This window comes from Pongo pygmaeus, chromosome X (assembly GCF_028885625.2).
Source record: "Pongo pygmaeus isolate AG05252 chromosome X, NHGRI_mPonPyg2-v2.0_pri, whole genome shotgun sequence".
NCBI classification, from domain to species: domain Eukaryota; kingdom Metazoa; phylum Chordata; class Mammalia; order Primates; family Hominidae; genus Pongo; species Pongo pygmaeus.
This window is the reverse complement of record NC_072396.2, coordinates 128,755,406-128,776,930: the sequence shown is the minus strand read 5'-3', so window position 1 is coordinate 128,776,930 and position 21,525 is coordinate 128,755,406. Positions and strand designations below refer to the sequence as shown.

At 37.7% G+C, this 21,525-nt stretch overlaps 1 protein-coding gene across 2 annotated transcripts in view; it reads left to right on the top strand.

The window, feature by feature from the left end:
• TENM1 (teneurin transmembrane protein 1) overlaps nucleotides 1-21,525 on the top strand; it is a 498,370-nt gene that overhangs the window by 379,316 nt on the left and 97,529 nt on the right. The window contains exons 19-20 of one of the 2 annotated variants that reach the window (XM_054472526.2): nucleotides 7,534-7,554; nucleotides 12,792-13,024. In XM_054472526.2, the coding sequence (XP_054328501.1) occupies nucleotides 7,534-7,554; nucleotides 12,792-13,024 (254 nt within the window). The remainder of the gene's footprint in view (nucleotides 1-7,533; nucleotides 7,555-12,791; nucleotides 13,025-21,525) is intronic. The other variant, XM_063659976.1, reaches the window with a different exon arrangement.

Sequence of the window (21,525 nt, the reverse complement as noted above, 5' to 3'; positions counted from 1 at the left end):
CCTTAAAAGCCCTACCCCATGATAATTAAAGCATTGATCTTTAGATTTTCTCACATGGTTTAGGAATTTTCTTGAGAGTACGAAGTATTTTGACATGTTTTGTAAGGAATTCGTAGCTTTTAGTATTCCATATCCTGAAGTTCCACAAAAATTATGACTAAATTGACTGTGGCTTAATTCACTTATTTCTTCCCTTTCTGAGATTATAAAACACAAATGTGTATCTTCTGGTGTTATAGAAAAGGGAAGCTTCAACTCCCGTCTCCTTAAGAATAAACAAACCTGTTTCCTTTCCCCTGGGTAAACTGGTAGAGCCTTCTTTCTAATTGGTTATGACAGCTATATTCCTGACACATGCCTCTGGAACATTTGGCTTAAAGTTTCTCTATGTTCAGAAGATCTAGATGCTATCCTATGAACTATTCCATAAAACAATTTTTTCTTCAGGCATCTCCTCAATGACCTGTCAAATAGTGACCAAATATAGTGACTAGGAGAGCATAGACATTGATAGAGCAACTTGTATGTGCATGGCATCATCAAAGCCAATTAAAACACATGAAAAGTCTTGGGTCATTTTCATTTAACACTTACTTTCACACAAGCATGTGAATTTGAATACATAAGGGCATTTCTCAAAATTTTTCAGATTCTCATGCTTGCTATGAAATATACCTCCATTTTCTAATACTGAGTGTTATTCCCTAACACCTAGCTGGGGAAATCTTCTAGTCCCAAGCCCCCATCCATTTTTCACATTAATTCACTCCAGTTTTAATACATTTCTTAATTATAGTAGCAAAGGCTGTCATAGGGAAGAAAGCTGTTAAATCCTTTAGCTAATGAAAAAACAGACTGTAAAGTTAAGACTTTATAATAAAGACAAAGCACTTCTAGAGAGTCTAGAGAGGTACTAATTCATAGCACCCTACCCTAATCAAGTGTTCATGTACCTCAGAATGTTACACCTCATGGGGACTTGTCATTTCCAGCAGCATATCTCTTCGGGCACCTACTTACTGGAAAGTCAACAGGAAGGCCAAGATGGTTGGTTGTATGCCTGGATGTGGAAATGATTTATACAACAGTCCATATTGTTTTCAAAACCCTAGGGATGCTCTATCTATATAATGCCAAATATAGATGGGAGCACTGAACAATTCATTCAACATCTGAACGTTTCCAGTCATCCAGACTGTCAGGTAGACAGAGTCCTTTTCTTGCTGAGTCTACATAGTTAACCCTATAAAGCCTGTATAGCTAACCCCTATATAGCTAACTCCTCAAAGGAAAAACAGTAAAATTATCTACAAAAACAAAACAAAAAATTATATTAATATTTTTTAAACTCCAGCTAAATTTAGTCCTTTTCTTTGTAATTTAAATGTAAATTTACCTAAAGTGGAGCAATTGTCATTTATTGATGAGATTCTCTCTTGGTCAAGGATCCTTAACAGTTTACAAATTTGCATTTTAGTCCAAAGTACCTTATGACCTTCAATACAAAGCCATTCGAAGTATAAAATAGAATAACTTGGACCCTAATTGCAAACTGATTTTCACAGTATAAAGAAAAATTAGTTTCTGACAGTTTGAAGTACTATCCAATGCCTCTATTCATTCTTATTCCGTGACACTGTTTTGTCTCATTGTCTCAGCTCTTCACTTAGGCATGCACACACTTTGAATTCACACATCAAGGCTCTCTCACTTAGCTTGAGAGCTTTTCTCAAGCTAGCCAGCTTTTCTGAGTTGAGATCCTTTAGAGTAGTTCTTCTTAACATTTTTTTTATTAGTGTTAGACTCCTTTGAGAATCTACTGAAGGCTATGGACCCTCTCCCTAGAAAAAACAAAATCACACAAAATGGCATATGTGATTTAAAGGATCGCATTTTTTCCCTTCCTCAGAGTTCCCTGCCTCCCACTGCCCCACCAGCAACCAGTCCCTGCAGATGAAGCCCTTTTATAGACTCATGGTTAATATCCCCTGCATTAGGTTCAAGGAGAAAAGGCGATTATTTCTTCTCTATTCCAACACTCCTGTGATTGGCCATCAAAGAAATAAGCTAATGGAATATACATGATCATTTTGATCTAATTGACAGGTAACTCCCTAACTGTTTGACTATAGTCAAAACCATCAAACCAGTTTATGTCAGCACACATTAGCTGTCATTAGCTGTTATGTTTACTCAGAAGCTAATATAGCTCTTATTAGATTCACTTTTTTTTTAAAAAAAAGCATCTATCCTGATCAGTTGCCTATATGTGTACTGTACATTGTACATATAATTTGTGGATTTATATATTTGCTTTATAAATTTTCCAAATTTAAACTTCCTGGGGAGAGATAAGTTGATTTAATAAGGCTGTGCTATCTTAAGAACCATAATGTTCATTGATTCTACTGTATTTAGATAAAAACCTCACTTCGTACCAGTATTTTTCTTAAGATCAGTTAATTTAATTGCTCTGTGCCCCATGCAAATTAGTCACTTTACTTGGTTGAGTCATCTGTTTCCCTGGAAACACAGACTAATATAGCCATTATGTTATTGGTTGTATTTAAAATTGTGAATGGAGAAGCAATATTGTCAACAGATTATTGTAGAATGGGATAGACAGCCTTATAGATTTTGATCCTCTGTCAGGTTATTCATTATGTAACTGATGTACTATGTTCTCTAGTAGTTCTCTTTCTTATCTATAAAATTGACTTCAGGTTTATACTTGAGCATCCTCTTACATGACGCATACAATTTAACCTGTTTAGAGATCCACAGATGTGTAGCTCTCAGCCCAAAGTTTGATGACATTTTGGGAGGACATATAGGTTGCCCCTAATGGATGCCCTTCTAGATCCTTTTGTTTCATATTTGGCCACACCGAGTAATTCCAGATGTCCCTTGGCAGTTTAAAGATTGGAAGACTGTAGATATTTTCTGCCTCAGCCCTATTGATCCGAAATGTTTCCAATTGAAACATCTGACCTCAAAAATAACTTCATTTTCATTGGTTGCCAATCATTTATTTCCTCTAGCTAGTCTCCCATTGGTAGAACAAGGAGGAAAAGGAAAAGTCAGCAATATCACTATCATTAGAAATCTGCCAAGAGAAACAATGTTATTTCTTATTATTTAAGTATATAGTACCCCTTTGCCTGTTTCCTGCAGATTTCATTCATATGTATGCATCTTAAAGCTTCCTTCCAGTGGGAGATTGAGGTAAGATAATAAAGAAGGAAAGCTTATAAGTTCATACAATTAAACCTCTGCGACTTTAAAAATACATCCTTGAAAAAAATTTTAAGATAGATTCACTTCTATGTGAGATAGTTCAGGAGTTGGTTTCACTAGGGATTTGCTCCATATATGCAGACACACACACAGATTTCAGTAGAACAAAAATGATATCACAGATTTGTGAGCTTAGTATTAGAAGGATCCATGAGGGTATCAGGTCCAAAATTGTGCCCATTCCATGCCTGATGGTTTGTTGTCTCTACATTGATCTCTTTCAATCACGGGAAACTTCAATACTTCTCAAGATCCATTGCATCTTTAGACTGCTCCATTAGAAAATTCTTCCTTATATTCAGCCAAAATATGCCTTTGTGAAAAATTCACTCAGTAGTGGCAAATGGTAGCATCTAAAACAGTACAGAAGTCACTTCCCTCTTTTACCTGACAACTTTCACAAGTGTGAGGAGAGCTGTCATAGGTTCCTGAGCTTTATCTTCCTCAGTCTAAACATCTACAAGTCCTTCAACTATTTCCCATCAATTATGACTTAGTTGACTTTTTAAATTGTTATAGCCTCAGGACCACTTTTAAGTTTTCTGAAACTAACAGAGATAATTATGTAAGTAAAAATAGGAGACACCATATCAAGTGCTTTGCAAGAATTCAAATATGTAATATCCCCCTGTACCCCTCTCATCTTCTAATTTCACAACTCTATTAGAAAACTCATTAAGCATGACTAGAAATGATTTATTCTTTATAAAAACCTCATGCTGCTGTTGTTCAAGATTTTGTTATTCTCCAGATATTTATTTTGTCCTTCCCTTAAAAGTGAAAGAGATAAGAAAATAAGAGTCTGGCAAATGCTTCTTGGTATCTTGAGTAATTTGGATTCAACAAATGTCAATGTGATATGAAAATTTCTCTTGAGATTTTCCTGTTTCTTTTCCAGCAACTGCTTAATATTTCATACATTGTGCTCTGGAGTTGATTCCTGTCATTGACTGGGAATGGAGTAGAACTGGAATAGCAGCCATTTAGGGGCAGTTAGAATGCTGAGAGGCAGGAGAACTTGTAGAGCTCTCCACTGAAGGAACAAATGGAAATGGAGCTTTGAGAGCTCTACAAATATCTCAGAAATGGCCATGAACCATCCTCTTGTCAACAGCATTGGAGCTACAAATACTAGAAACACTACATGTAGATGAAATAGGTGGTTACCTCCCCAGTTTGATCTCATGTATTAGCAGTGGTACTCAAGGATTCCCTCCACCTCACCCAAAGACATCTTCACTGGCCTTCCATGGTGCCCAAAATTTTCACTCTAAGAAATATGTTCCTTTGAATTGAAACATTGTATCTCTAAGATTTCCCAAAACATGAACCTCTTTTAGAATGGCTCATCAAGCTAAAAGCATTCATGAGTCCCTTGATATGGATTCATTTATCAGATTGCTTTTCAAAGGGACTGCTAGCTGAAAACAGGGCCCTAAAACAGGACAGGTAAGTTGTGATAAGGGCAAGGAACAGAGCCAGAGCATGGGGGAAGATAGTCTTGGATGAGGGTCGCTGGAGTTGGAAGACCTGAGAAGTCAGTGACAGTCAGGAGTGTGCTCTGCTGTCTAAAGCAAGAAGACCAAGGAAAGAGGAGCAGGAAGGGCAGACCATTCTTCAGTGTCAAATGTTTCTGGCCAGGAATATGAAAAGAAGCTGAGAACAGCATGAAGAACAAGTAAAGGGCTGTAGCCACCACAGTGCAGGCCAGTCAGAGTCTCATGATGCCAGGTCACTAGAAAACAGCTCCAAAATTGGCATATGTCCTCTTTTCCATCCCTTACCTCACAAAAACATAAAAGGAATAGATGGTCCCTTATGTTAAGTGGAAGAAGCTAGACATAAAAGGACAAATATTTAACGGTTCAATTTATATGAAATATCCAGAATAGGTATTCTTGTGGTTGCCTGGGGCTGAGGGAGGGGAAAAATGGGAAGTGACCACAAATAGGTATGGAGTTTCTTCATAGTATGATGAAAACGTTCTGGAATTGAATAATGGTAAAGGCTACACAACTCTCTGAATGTACTGGAAACCACTGAATTACACATTTTAGAAGGGTGAATTTTATGGTATACAAATCATATCAATAATTTTCTTCTAAATTAAAAAAGAAGAGTACATGACCCTTTCATCACCTGGATCTTGAGAAAATCAAAGGTCAACTTAAAGACTGTATCATTGGAAGCATGTCTTGCACTAAAAAGATTTGAAATTCCATTTCTTTCTCCTCCTAACTCATGGCAAGCTTCAAGTTGGTCCATTGCCAGGTGGTGGTGCCCACGGATGGGCCCAGGCCCTTGTGAAGAGCTCACACACTGACACCTCAGCATGTAGTCAGTTGGTAGCTAGATAGCAGACTGACTTTGGTGGTGGCTCAGTCCTAAATCCTTAACGAAAAGTAATTCTGAGACAGAACAAGGTCACATACTGGAAATAAATTCCGTCATTTTCACTTCCTCCCTCTGAGATGTTAATGAGAGAAGCTGCTCTGCGTAATATGGGACATCTTTCCAAATTCACAGTGACATTATTGGCAGAATCAGAAGCAGCTGCAAGAAAGTCAAACCATCCCCCTCTCACTCCTTGCCATCATGTAAGAATTTCAAAACCTTTTGTAGCCACACAAATGGTTCTGTACCATGAGAATCTGTTGCTGATGAAACCATATTTTAATGAGATCCTTCTAGTACTTTCACAACTAAACTTCTTTCAGGAGGATCACCTATGCCACAGTAATTACAGCTAGCCTCAAACACACTCATTCTGTAATTTAGAGGCCGCAAAATCAGGCAAGTGTCTAGAGACAAGGAAATTGAAAGAGGTGCAAATGAAAGTTTCTAGAGACAAACAAATTGAAAGAGGCGCAAATGGCTGCGGCCAGGTTTCTAATCAGAGCTCCTCATCCTTATCAGTTCACCTTTGTTTCAACCCACAGGATACCTACCCTTTTGAGATGAGCAAAGGAAACAGAAAAGTCAGTGGACCTTGACCTGTGGCCCAACTAGTAAAATCTCAGAAAGGTTCTTTTTAAAAAACAGTTGAATCTGCTGTAGCAGATAACTTCAGATGAAAAATTTTGTATATTTTCTTCTTCCCTGAGATTCCAAAGAATAAGACCATTTCCTAGTTTAGGTTTAAAAAAACGGTTATCTCTATGTTTTCAAAATGACATAGGGCCAGATTTAAAAGGATTTTAAAAATTAAAATGACCGTATTCCACAGATGATTATAGCCTTTTAATTCTGGGCAGACTTGACCCAAAGTCAGGCCTATACACAGACTGCACTCGCTGTGTGAGAAAGCTCATACCAGGTCCCATCATGAAATGCCCTAGGCAATACCCTGTGCCAAGAGGCTTACAGATCAGGAGCCACCAAAGTATTGTCCTTCTTCTGGCCCAACAGTCCTCTAGTGCTTACCCCAGTTGCCCTTTAGAGCATGGATGGCTAGAAGACACAAAGCCCTAATAGTTGATGTACAATGTGTTTTATTGAAGTTGTTTCAATCAGCAGTTTTGATGTCAGGGATATTCTGTCATGGTCTAAAAGAAAACTCTTACACTTTCAACTTGTTAAGGAGCTTTTTAATATTGCTAAGGAATTTGCACAACAGATGTTCCTATCTTATCTCTGAGATCAGATAAGTGGCTTAGGGTTAGTGTTGGGATGTCTGTCTGTACACAAAACTTGATAATAAAACAGTGATTTTACACTTTGATAGAGTGCTTATGGCTATCAAACCAAAGCCTAAAATGGTTAGTCCCTCTGCCGTGGCTGCTTCTTCAACCCCTAGTTCAATGGTTCCTAAATTTTATTTTGCATCAGAATTGCCAACCAACTTTGTTAAAAATAAAATTTCCAGGCCCCACCTCCACCCAAGATTCTGATTCAATAGGGCTAGGGAGAACCCTAGGAAAGTGCACAAGTGCAAGAATCCAAGTGATTCTGATGCAGATGGTCCAGAGAGAACCTTTTGAAAAATCTGCCTTAGAACTTTGCGCATCCACCAAACAAAATATGCAATCGCCTTGACACCATCTTAGGAGGCAAAGCCTGGAGGGATTGGATCAACTTTGGCTTGCACGCCTGACTAAATGATCCCCATAGAGTCTCTCTAAATGTCACAATCTGAGTTAGGAATTGGTGTGTCTGGTTAGGTTTGGCTTGTTCAATGATACTGATGACTCTCTGTTTGCTTTTGCTTGCCACTCGTGGATACCTTGTGCACCCTAGAAACAGAGATACCAGACATAGGTAAGCAAATCACATCAGCAGCTACCTAATGCCTCCTCTTGCCTATGAGACTACCTCCTAATAATGTGTTAATAGGGAAATTTTTCTTCCTAAATAAGGTTAAAAAATAGTGTGAACATAAATTTGAAAGTTATAACTCAGGTAAGTGTCTTCCAAAAGAAGGGTCCACTATGTAGGATTTGCTGGAGGATCAAAACATACTAAAAAGAAAATAATTCATAAGTGAAAGATGACAGTTCAGTACTTCATGGGAAAGCAAGGCCTTAAGTTTCGTTATGTTTCCCTAAGGTGATAACACAAATGAGTTGGTAAGTTCAAATAGATTTGATGTTTTCAAATTGCAGGTAGAGAAAGAGGTAATACAGCAATCTCCCTAGATCCAGAAATACAGTTTTCAAGTGTATTAAGAGACAGTGACCGTGATGACCTTCTTTAATATGATTTTTTCTTTTTTTCTTTTATGTGACCTCACTGTTTCTATTTCTTTCCACCAAAAAGAAGTAATAGGAAAACCTTAAGCTGACCGTTTGCAGACAATGGCACATAGCTCTGAAATTAATCATAATGAATATTTCTATTCAATGTGTTTACGCATTACACTTGTCAAAACTGTTCTAAATTACCTGAAATTGCAAAGGAGAAAATTGAATTTGTTCACTCCCAAGTGCCAATTGTCATCAAAATGGCACTGATGGGGTTTCTAATCTGGATTTCATTTGGGCAACGCCACTTCCTAAATGCCAGTACAGACGATCAGCCTTGCTACTTTGGCATAACTGATTCCTTAAGCAAATTAAGTTGGTTGTCAAATTGCTTACTGGTAAAGTGTTGCACGGTATTAATTATAAACATTAATTGCCCATTTAACAATCTATGTGATTTTTACCTAGCATGAATGAAGTGATCTTTGCTAAGTTGAAGGGCATTGCTTGAATGTAAAACTAACCAAAAGGTGATAGTAAACCTAACACCCAAGTTGTAAAAGAAATCTTCACATATCTCAAATTGCAATTTGCATTGAGACACAAGGGATTAAAGCAAATTGGAATATAGTCCAGTGGTTTTTTCTTTCTCAGGTATGGCTTGTTTTCAGAAAATAGAAAGAAATCAGCCTCAAAAGAGCTAAAGTACACTTGAGAAATGGCATAAAACGGCAAGTTACATATTGATAGGAGGGACCTTCCTGACTGCTGGCTATCAAGAAAATAACATTGATTAGATTTCACTTTGGTATGTTGGGCTATTCTATTTTCTAAAGGCCAGTACACAAAGTTTGAGAACAGCCTGGCTGAACAAAATAGGACATGTTGCTCATTAGAAAGCAGGAACACTGATTTGTTTTGCTGCCTTCAGAGGAAGAGTATTCTGCTGGTATTTTGCACACAAAATCACATATAATCTACTCTAATCTTGGTCCAGGCCCAAACTTGTTAGTGACCCCGGACAAGCTCCCTATGTGTCTGGATTTCCCCAGCTGAGATTTGAGGAGATTGCTAATTCTAACTTTCCTCACAGGCACACTGGGGGTATTCAATAATGAATGAATGTACTGCATTCCAAAGTGCTTTTGTGCAAATAGCAAAATAGCATTTCTCTTGGAAAAATAGCCTATGGACTCTTCCTGAACAAAGCATGACTAATCTGACTGAATTGAAACTCCACAAACTGGCTATCAAAGTATTGTAGTTGTTTCAAAGAAGGGTTGTGACCCCTTCTTTTTTCTAGAAAGATCTGAGCACACTGGAAAAATTTTATTCTGAAGGCAAAAATATAACTATATATGTAAAGACTTTTACTCAAACCCCTATTGAAGCAGTTTTTCCCAAAGAGATGCCTTGTCTGGTATGGCTACCAAATCAATTCTAGAGTTTGTTGGGGCCCTTCATAGTTTATTTACAGCACGTGTTATGGTGGTTCCAGGGTTGGAGTTGTCCCTGGAATCTACTGGATTCTCTTACTTGATGAAGGTAAGTAGGAAAAAATTAAGTATTCCAATTGAACCTAATTTTTTCCAATTAAAACTATAAACAGTCTCAAATTAGTATTTGCAGGCCTGATTATTATTAACATACATAAATATGCTTGGAGGGCAAATATAATTACAATTAATAACATTCCAGTCCTTAGAGGTATCTTGATTGTTCTCACCGCCCTCTCCCCTCCATTTTGCCTAAGTAGCAAGGCCTGAACTCTTTTATGTCTTAGTTTTATATCTTGCAGTTCAGTTTAGTTTAGCATATACTAAGCACCAATCCTGTCAGGCCCTCTGTTGGCACTGAGAATAGAGAGATGAATATGGTTCCTGCCTGAAAAGAGCTCACAGTGTAGTTGGAGAGAAAGATATGTTAAGAAAAAAAATAGTGCTTACACCCAGCACCCAGATCTTGGTTTCTAATACCATTCTCCAATAAAGGGAACCAGGAGGGTCTTTGGAGAAATGGCTGATTCTAGGATTGGGGCAGGGAGTATAGCAGATGAGCCCAGAGCATCTTGTAGTGCCAGAAAGAAAGGAAAGGCTAAAAACAAATCCCTCATTGATGGGGATATGGCAAAGGGACACATGAGTCAACAAAAAGAGCTCCCAATGGCTAAAGCTGGAAGAACTTGAGCAACAAAATAAAGTAGCATTGGATTTAATGCAAAGTATAAAATAAATATCCATGAGTCCATACTGATATAAATAAATGGTTGAATTAATAATAGATGGAGACAAGATAAAGCTCCCATTTAGAAGAATTCCAAATAATATATGTAGATACTCCACCCTCAAGGAGGTGGAGCATAACTCTCTACTCCTTAAGTGTTGGCTACGCATAGTTACTTCCTTCCAAAGAGTAAAGTGTGGAAAGTAGGGGAGAAAGAGTATCTTTACAGTGAAGAAATCTGACGAACACTATTTCAGCCAGGAGATCAAGGTCAAACCCATTAGTGTACATCATGTTGGTAGTATGTACCCTTGGTATAATTTGATCAGAATGGCACTTTATTACCTCTGTGCTCTTCCTCCCAAAAGCCTATCACTCCTGTCTAACTGTTAAAAAAAAAAACCCATCAGACCCATTTCAGTCAAGGGTATTCTGCAAAATACCTGACCAGTACTCCTCAAAACTGTTAAGGTCATCAAAAACAAGAAAAGTCTGAGAAACTGTCACAGCACAGAAGAGCCTAAGAAGACATGACGACTAAATATAATTTGTTATCGTGGATGGGATCCTGGAACAGAAAAAGAACATTAGGTAAAAACTAAGGAAATCTAATAAGTATGGACTTCATTTAATAAGTTTTAAAAATAATGCTAATACCATACGATAGGTGCTGCTAAGGCACAAGTCCCTCTTCTTTACTAATTTCTCTCCTTCTGTTTCTCCTGTCATAACACTTGGACTCATGGTAGTCATATCCTGTCTACTTATCTGTCTCTCCCACTAGACTGTGAGTTTCATAAAGAAAGAAGCTGTGTGTATCTTGCACACAAGTAGGTCTCTAGAACATAGCACAGTCCTTGGATACATTGTATGCACTTAATAAATGATTTTTAATGAATTAGTAAACAAATACACAATACTGAAATGGTACCGAGGAAGTAGTTCAGATGAGAGATGATGAGGCCTTAGAGTAAAAACAGCAGAGATAAAAAGAAGTGAGCAGACTGGAGAACAATTTAGAAAGTAGAATTTAAAAACCACCTTTCACTGGATGTGGGAAATGATGGAAAGAAGGAAGTAGAAAAGAATGGCTTCTGGTTTCTGGGTTTGACAACTGGGTGCTAGGCAGAGGTATGGGCAATGAGCATTTCAGAGATGAACAAGACAAGATTGCTCTCCACCAGGCTTTATTGCAACTGGCAGGGCAGGAGAGGGAGATGCAAACAACACATAAACAAATAATTTAATATGATATGTAATCCCCAGAATAGAGGTAAGATAATGCAAATAACCCAGACTGGAGAAGGGAAGACTGGGAAAGCTTCCTTCAGGAGATGATGCCCAAATAAAGCCTCAAAAGACATGTAAGAATGAATTAAGAGAAGAAAGGCTTGGCTAAGACACACCAAGAAACATTAAAAAGTTTTTAAAGATGGGAGCCAAATGATCAGAATAACTCTCCAGGCAGCATGGGAAAAAAATGATTTAAGATTTCAAAAACACATCCTACATATCGGTCTATAGAAAATATTCCAGGCCAGAGATGATGAAAGATAGAACTAATGTAATGGCATAGGGATGGAAGATGAGAATGTTTCTGAAAGTTAGTTTACAGACACAATTGCATGTGGAGAGCAAAAGAGGGATTAGGGATGACTTCCACGTTTGGAGTTTGGATGATGTCAGTATTACACGAACCTTAGGTTCAAGTAAAATGTCTCCAAAACTAAGGTTATTGTAGCCATTGAAAAACCAAAATTAGGAAGAATCAAAATAATAAACAAACTCAGCCATCTATACAGATAAAAATAACTTGAGATTCCATGTGAATATGTAATAGAAAAGTTTCAAGAATGCCAAAATCCAAAAAAGGTAACTTTAGGGTCACTTTTAGGAGATATAACTATGCAATTACACAATCATATGATTGCCGTTATAACTTTAAAAAGGTTAAATATAACCAGTTCCATTATGTCCTGAAAGAACAAGAACCAGATTAGAAAACTGGTAGTAAATTGAAAAAGGGAAGCTTGGAAAGAAGTTTGGCAGTATATCTCCAGCATGACCCTCCCTTAGCGACACTCCTTGAGCTTTGGACATGCCTTTCAATTGACAACTGGGGCCTGGGAGGATGGTATTGTCCACAAGCAAGGTGAGAAGCCCAAGAGAAAGGAAGTAGGTTTATGAGGGATGGGGAAAGCAGGAAAAGAAAGTAACTTCTGTTTTGGATATGTTGAGTTTGAGGTGACTGAGACACCCAGCAGTGATCTAGTAGGTAATTGGATAACTGAGTATGGAGAATAAGAGAAAAATGATCTCCTGAGATTTCCTGTCTTCTGTTTCTTTCTACCCCCAAATGGATGGTATTGGAATGTCAGCATCATTATGGGTTAGCAGTACACATTAGATTTGTTTCATACCTAGACCCACTATTAGAAAAACAGAGAAGTATCCATCTCCTTGATACTTAAGAAGGAAGATAAATGAATTCACTCATCTATCAAAAGATTTTTCCATTTGTGACAAAAGGCTGAGCCCAGGGAGTTCGTGTTGAAAAATTGCCTTGAATAACTTTACTTTTCTCTTCCTTAGCACAAGTCCTGCTCACAAATACTATCTGGCTATGGACCCTGTGTCTGAATCACTCTATCTATCAGACACCAATACTCGCAAAGTCTACAAGTTGAAATCTCTTGTGGAGACGAAAGATCTGTCCAAGAATTTTGAAGTGGTGGCAGGAACTGGTGATCAGTGCCTTCCCTTTGACCAGAGTCATTGTGGAGATGGTGGGAGAGCATCGGAAGCTTCACTGAATAGCCCTCGAGGTAAAAAAAAAAAAAAAAAAAAAAAAAAAAAAAAAAATATATATATATATATATATATATATATATATATATATACACACACACACACCCTTGGGTCATCTAAAGATTTTATTTGACTTTACAAAATCCCGAGACTGTTGCCACACTTCAGCCCATCCACTAATCTCAATATCTTGCCTCTGAAAGCCAAAATATTGAAGTCTGTCTCAGTAGACACATCCAAGGCACATAATGCATTTTTAGCCAATATTCATTAGTATGGTTATAACTGTTATTAAAAGAATGAAATGCTTCCTTTTCTAGTTGATAAATAACTATTAGCCAGAACCCTCAGAGTGCCTCCCTGACACCACAACCCACCCCATAGTTACCTCCTGGAAACTCCCCACAGTCCAGCAACTAAAGGGTTAACCTGATCCAGCAGAGAGCCTGCAGACCCCTGCTTTGGCTCTTCAGCCTGCATTGCTTGGGATAAGGTCTGTGCCTACCTTCTACCACTGCTAAGTATGTTGAATATCTCACAGACCCTAAACATTCCTGACTTTTGCTTAACAAAATTATGAATCTTCAATGAACCTTTCTTCCATTAATTTATCTGAATCATTCTGGAATTACTTATATTTTCAGTTGATATTGCCTCTAGAATAACAAATTCCAATTTTTTTCTGTTGCCTTCTGTGGGAGTTTGGCCTTATTTTTATTTGTCCTAAATTTACTTCTCAGTCTTCAAGGACCAACCTTCAATTTAATTGCCTAGAATCTAGTGAACAAATCTGTGTCTCCCAATTAACTTCTGGATTTTCTGGATCATATGCCAATCTTAGGCCACAAAGTTGAAGGACAGTCAACTTTTAAGTCTGTCATCATATATCATTGACCCTGTCATCTTAATTATTTAACTGCTCTTCTCAGTTCCTTCTCCAAGATGTTTGTGTGTGTGTGTGTGTGTGTGTGTGTGTGTGTGTGTGTCTGCATGCATGCACACATGCGTGCATTTATGTTAGTGATTTTAGAAATTAGTCATTTTACTGGGCTTACAAAGCCAGTGTTTTCTTAGTTATTATACAAATAATACTAACATTTGTTGCAGAAAAATTAGAAAAGGGAGAATAAAAAAATTTAATTAAAATCACCCATAAGCCTACTACATGTAGAAAACCACTGTTAACGTTTTAGTATTTATCCTTCTAGACTTTTTCCATGCAATTCTCTAAGAGTAGAATCATATTATACAATGCTGTTCTGTAACCTCTTTTACACACAACATCTTTCCATGCCAATAAATGTAGTGAGGTCAGTGTGTTTAATTTATTAGATGGTCACTTATTACTTTAAATTTTAAGAGGTTACTCTTTAACCATTTGACATTTGCTATATTGAGATTGAATTCCTACTAGTATCACAGTTTAAAGCTTTCACTTTCTCCAAGGCCTTTGTCTTTTATAAAGCCCCTCTGGCTAACCCCATACCATTAAATCTGAATTTATTTAACAGTGTCTACACTACACAATTGGCACTTGATTTTATTTTGCCTTCTTTTGCTTCCAGTGCTTTCATGAATGGGAGGTTTTTTCTACTGAAATAAGTTGCTTGAGATGGGAAGTCACATCTAATATTATGGAATCTTCCCCACTTCCCCACCAACTTCTAGCATAGTGTGGGACCCACTACACATACTTATTGTGTAATTGATCAATTAAGTAACTCTTATCTATGCCAGGAATTCCTAAAAGGAATTTCAATGGTGTTTACAGGGGGTGATTTATTTTCCCTAACGGAACATAAGCCCCTGCCCCCCCAGGTATTATGGTAAATTTTTTCTTTATTTCTCTGTGCCAGCTCTTTCCTTATACATAGTGGGTCCACAATAAATATTTAATGATTGAATAAATAACTCGGGTGCAACATGTGATCAGCTCATCTTTCAAGAAAATACATTAGAGCGAGACTCTGTCTCAAAAAAAATAATAATAAGAATTTGTCATAAAACTGATGATTTTACATGATTTTTCTAAGATATTTCAAATAATAAACTATTTCCTTAAATTAAAAAAAAGACGATTCTAGAGGAATGCAATGTAACTTGAAAGGTAAAACAAAATACGTCTTCTAAAAGTTAAAAACAGGAGAATATCTTTGTGATCTTGAAGTAGTTAATTTTTTTAAAGGAATTAAAATTGATAAATATGATGAAAAAAAAAGAAAGAAAATACATTAGGCTGGGTCTCACCTTTTACACAGGTTTAAAATTCTTGGGGGTATTTTAAAGATTTCTGCATAAAAAATAGAGAGGAATCAAACTTGTATTGTGCCTTACATTGATATCCTCCTGAGTTGCTGCTAGTTTGGAAACCATTCACCTCAACTACCACATTCAACCTGCCACACAGAGAATGAATATTTTAGCTTTTCCAAATAAAGCAAATAATTGGTTCACTGCAGCTTTTTTTTTTCTTGGAAAGCAGCAATAATAAAGTACTGATGAACAGGATTTACATGAACTCTTGAAGTGTCAGTAATGAGAGTGCTGAAATTTATGTATCAAAGCTAATATTAAACTAAGTTTTTCTTCTTGTCATAGCCACTACTACATTTTCCTTTGTCTTGATTTACTCATCTTTCTATCCAAGAGCTTCCTTTGCCATAATCTGGTACACTTCATTCATTCCTAAGCAATAAGAGAGCCCTGAGAACATCTAGCCCAGACTTCAGACAGCTAAATGTCGAATCCATCTGGGACAGCTTACACATAACGTTCCTGAAGCTGGTGTTGTCAACATCTGCTTTGATCCAGTGAGTGAACTAGGATGCTTAAAGGAGTGGGATGTGTGGTTCACACTAGGTAGCCACCACATCTCCTTCAACCATGCTAACAATGTTTGAAGACCCTGTTAGTGATCTTTATAATAACTCAGATGGCAGAACCTATGTCCAGCCATCAGTTGCCCTGAAAATGCTGGTCAGAACACTTAGGTGCCTAGCTATGGCATCTATCTCCATGCTGAATATAGTCAGCACTCACCTTTGTCAGTGAATTAGAAGTGAGATTCTCTTTAAATGAAATGCTGCAGGGCGATTTCATAGACTTCTATAAAAGGAAAAATCATGCAAAAAGTTATTACAGTGTACAAAATGAGAGGAGAGTATTGCTAATTGCTCATTTCATCTTTGAGGTTCTCTTACAGATTCTTTGTTTCTCAAGAAAGCCCAATTTGTTTGTTTTTTGCTTTAAAACTACCCTGTACATCAGCTCCTTCTTCCTTCCACTTAGTAGACAGCAAACATTTAATGAATTTCTTTAAGGAGAGGTTTGATTTTTCCCTCCACCTAGAAGCTAATAAAGAAAAGCTGTAGATCAGTAGAAAATGGAAATGTACATCTATGGAGCACCGTTTCTAGGTTAGGGAAAAGAGCTTGCTCCAAGACTTTAACAAGCAACATATTGCAATTTTAGGAAGGCTCTCCAACATGTCCTTAATTGTGCAAGGTAAGTCAAATAATGTTAATCTGTACGACAGCTAATTTACTCTCTAAATCTATTCTAAAAATAGGATGAAATAAAATTTGCTTTTGAGATCATTCATTCTAAATTCAGAGTAAATTATCCAATGAGGTTAAAAACCAGTCAGCGAAAGGTAACAGGTCAGAAGCCATGGGATTTTTTTTTGTTTTGGTTTTGGTTTGGTTTTTTTTGTTTGTTTGTTTGGTTTTTAGCAATGGCAGCAAGTTTTGGTAAATACCAAGTGAGGGAGCCTGGATTTTCTTTTTCAATACATGTAATGCCCATGTTTTCTTTCAATGACTCCGTGCAAGTCACTGTACCTCACTGTGGTTTCATTTACCTGAACACGAAGATAGACAGCCTGAGTGGTGCCATTGACTAATTTTATGACGTTGGGCATTTAGACACTGGGTCCTGAAATTCCTCAGTTGTAAACTGAAGGGCTCAGGATGATCTCCCTTTCAGCTCTAATGTATTAAAATAACTGTAACTATAACTTGTTCAGTGCCTACTGTGTGCCATACACTGTGCTAGATATTTTGCACAGTTTCTCTGATCTTCACAACAATGCATGATGTAAATAGTATTAGTCCCATTGTACAGAAGAGGAAATAGAGAATCAGACAGGTTAAGAAATTTACCCGGACATACTACACATGTACCACTGAACCTAAAATAAAAGTTATTTTTTAAAAAAGAAATTTACCCAGTGTCACACAGTTTACAGATAACAACACTGGAATTCAAACCAGGTCTGCCTGACTCCGAAAAACCCATGATGCCATTTTTTTTTTTTTTTTTTTTTTTTTTTTTTTTTTTTTTTTGAGATGAAGTCTCGCTGTCACCCTGGCTGGAGTGCAGTGGCACGATCACGGCTCACTGCAACCTCCACCTCCCGAGTTCCAGCGATTCTCCTGCCTCAGCCTGCTGAGTAGCTGGGATTACAGGAAGGGGCCACCACGCCTGGCTAATTTTTGTATTTTTAGTGGAGACGGGTTTTCACCATGTTGGTCAGGCTGTTCTTGAACTCCTGACCTCGTGATCCGCCCACCTCGGCCACACTTTACTTCACCATACCACACTGTCTGCCTTTCTGCTAAAATCCATGATCTCCGGGAAGGTTGGAAATATTGGGGAAAAAAATGCTTTTCAATCTGAGGACATGTATTCAATGGGAACAAAATATTTTTATTTACAAGATAAATAACTTTTAGTCTAGTTTCCTTTTCCTATTAAAACCATTTCTCAGATTTTTCTGACCTAGTAGTTTACCCATAGTCTACTACATAGATAGCATTTACATACTCTGTAAATGTAATTATTCAAATAAATCTCCAGGAAACCTTGTCACTTCTCTTTGGAAAAATCTGTAATTAGAAACTTCACCAAATTTTCCTTAAGGGACACAGGCAGGAAACCTTAATTTTATTAAATTTCTTGACTACAGTAGTAACTACAAATTTTGTTTGTAGGAAAAATGGAAGCGTCCCCAGATAGAATTTCATGTGATAGCCTCTGGGTACTTCTCCTGGGAGGAAGTCTTTATCTGATCCAGTTTTATGCACTTTGATCTGAATCCCAATAAAGAGAAACATTTGCCATTTTACTCATCAATACTTCAATGTAATGGGACAAAGAAAAAAAGTTTAGAAAAGAGGTTGATGGAGTACTAATCCCTGGCATTGTATATGAGTTTGAATTGACTTTGAAAGATGCTTTTAAAACATGCATGGATGATGTAGTTGAAACTTAGGTTCCATTTATTATTTTTACTGCAACTTTCTTTAATTCTACAGAGAACTCAAACTAATGAGTCATGTAATAGATGACCAAGTACTTAAGCAGAATGTGAAATGGTACTAGGTGGGGATATAAAATAAAATTTGTGACAAGATGCATGCATTTATTTTTTTAAGTAGATACAGAAGGTGAACAAGTGACTGGACGGGATGAAATTAATCAGTGACTTAATTTGGTTCTCTTGGACCTCACCAAGGGTTATATCTCTATTTTCATGTACATCTTCAGGCAAACTGACCTCAGAACTCAGCAGGAGCAGAACTTAGGCAATATCCAGACAAGTGCAAACAGCCTCTGAGCTGTTCCATAGGAAGGAAATGATCCTTAAATCTTGACGGCTTCCAAAAGTGTTTTTAGGGTATACATGACACTAACCTTACAGGATTCATCTTAACCTTATTGGAAATTAAGAAATAATAAAGTCTAGACACAAACAATCTGTTTTTGTCCCTATCCAGGTCTAGCTGAAGTGCATCCTGAAGCCCTACTCATTCTCCTGGCATCTGCATGCTATTGTGAAAAGTTATATTTGGGGTTAATGGAAAGATGCTAAGGCTATAATCAGTGACTTCTTGCTGATGTCACTGGTGTCTATGAGGAAGACGATGTAGTAAAGAAACAGACATAGAATGTTCTTTTGGTTCTCCTGTTCGATGGAAGTGGTATGGTTTTTCCTAAATTCCTTTAGCGTATGATCCATCTTGGTAACAAAGCCATTTAGATTGACACTAGGGACAGCCCTCAGCAAAATTACAGGTAAGCCATAGCATGGATAAAAAGAATGGTATATTTAGGAAACTGCAAATAATTCAGTATTCTTAGAATAAGAATATTGGAGAGTAATAGGAAAGGGGGGGCAGAAGCAAGAAAAGGAAGTTTGGATTTTATCCTATAGGGAAAGGATTTGAAGCAGGAGAGATGTCCACCTTGTGCATGCGTTTTTGATAACATTGGCGACAGGGTAATAAATGCGCTGGAGCAAAACGGGGGCAAATAAATGACAGGGAGTGCTCATCTGTATAAGATTGGCAATGGAAGAGGATCTAATGAAGGAAACAGAGCAGAAACCTTCAGAAAAAAGGGTGGTGGACCAAAAGAGCACACTGTCCAGGAAGCCAGAGAGTAGTTAATTTCAAGGAGGTGTGAAAAACAGTATCAAGTGTCACACATTTGTAGCTATTGCATTAGGCAATGAGGAGTTCATTGGTGACCCTGCCATTGGTGGTTTGGATGGTGGTAGAGGTGGCAGCCAGATTTTAGTCATTTGATGAGCCCATGAGAGATGAGCAAATAAATATCACTGGTGAAGATCACCCTTCTGAGAAGCTTGAATGTGAGAGATGGAGTGATAAATCGTGGGAGGCCAACGAACTCAGGAAGGCTTCTTCTATAAGGGGAGATGTGGCAATGCTTATCAGTCAATGGAAAGATGAAGACGGGGAATAAATCAAAGCATGTAGGAAACTGGAAGGAAGTAGGCCTAGAATAGGAGGGGAGACTGAAGTGATTATGTGTAGGGTATAGGGATGAGGATCAGTTTGTAGGTAGGAGAAGCTAGAAGAGTGATGATTCTTCATCCTGATAGCCTCCGTGTTCTCAGAGAAGTGGATCTGTTCTGCTTAAAATGAGGGTGTAAGTGGGAAAGGTTTGGGAGAGGCACTTACTGAAGTCTTCCTGCTGGGTAAGACAGCATTCTACCACCCATGGCCAAATTCCTAGCCCAGTTTCAAGACATTTCTTATGAGAATTTTACTCCAACAACCTTGTTTTAGAATCAGAAACATCTTGAAAAAAATATGTTTGATAAAGCCTTAAAATTCAGGCAAAATATTTGTTCTTTATCCCTCAATGACCTTGTGCTGTTTTCATTTAGGGGGGGTTTCTGTCTCAAACACTGTTATTGGTCTCTCAGCTTACTGTAACTGCCACAGAAGAGTTAGTGCCTATTATGCAACCAGAATTAGAGCTTAACCTGTTTTTTATGCACAATTCATCTAATGCATCCGCTTAGGGTAGTCAAAAGATTTTGGCCTTAGATCATGTCAGCAACTGGAACTTGAGGACCTTCTGGCCTGTTCTGTTGCAATCCCAAAGCCATAAGCTGTTGATGAGAGAAGTCAGACAAAAGGAAGGCACTTACATCTAGCCTTAGCTCATTGCCTGTTTGGTCTAGGTAGCATCCGTGGTTGGAAGACCTATATTAAGTTTTTTCAATTTTTGTAAAGCCACAGATGCATTATTAAATGACTTTTTCTTCTGCATTTGTCTTAATTTTCATGTATGCATCAGATTCTAGCAAGCACAGAGGTAATATTTTAGAGGCCAAATACCGTGGTAGATAATTTTTCAGGTTTTGGAGTCAAACAGAAATGGAGGCAAATCCCAGATCCACTGCTAATTAAATGTTTAACCTTAGGCAAGTCACCTGACTTCGTTGAGCTTCAGATTCCTCATCTGTAAAGTTGGAAAACTAGTAATAGTGCCTACACAACGGGATTGTTGGATAATGTATGTAAATTGCCTAGTGTGACACCCAGCATAAAGTATGTTACTGTATTACATAACAATATTACCTACTGTTATGATCAGTCTTGCTGTTTTGTTGCTGTAGTAATAATAATTATAATAGTGACCCATATATGGAATAAGTTACTTTGGAAGGAAGGAAACATTATGTCCTTGTAGGTCAATCTGAGACTTGATAATTTCTAGGTAGGATGGGTGCCACAGAAGAAGCAAGAGTCAAGGTAGGATGGAATTCACATGTTGTATGTGATTTGACTAGCCGACCCCTCCTCACCTTGAGATGCAGCAATTCTAGTGTTAGTTCCTTGTACATGTTATATTTTGGGGAGCCCCACAAGGCCCATCTAACTAAAGTAATTCCCTTAGCAGCGTACTATTTCACAATTAAATTCATTCCATAAGGATTTTCTTCAGATGTGAACTTAGTATGTGGTGCAGGGAATTGTCTAGGAGAGCAGCATATTAATTCTTCATTAAAACACTTTATGGGGGCCTGGAGGGAATGGAGCAGAAGATGGATATGTTTGGATTGACAAGATCACCTGAGAAAGACAAGCCTAGGTGGGAACCACTGAAGGTAACATGGAGAAGTGTGGTGCTAGGTATATGGCAGAATAGCTGCAAAGTGGGAAGAGGTGGAGGAATAGCACTGATATACTTCATCTCCGCAGTA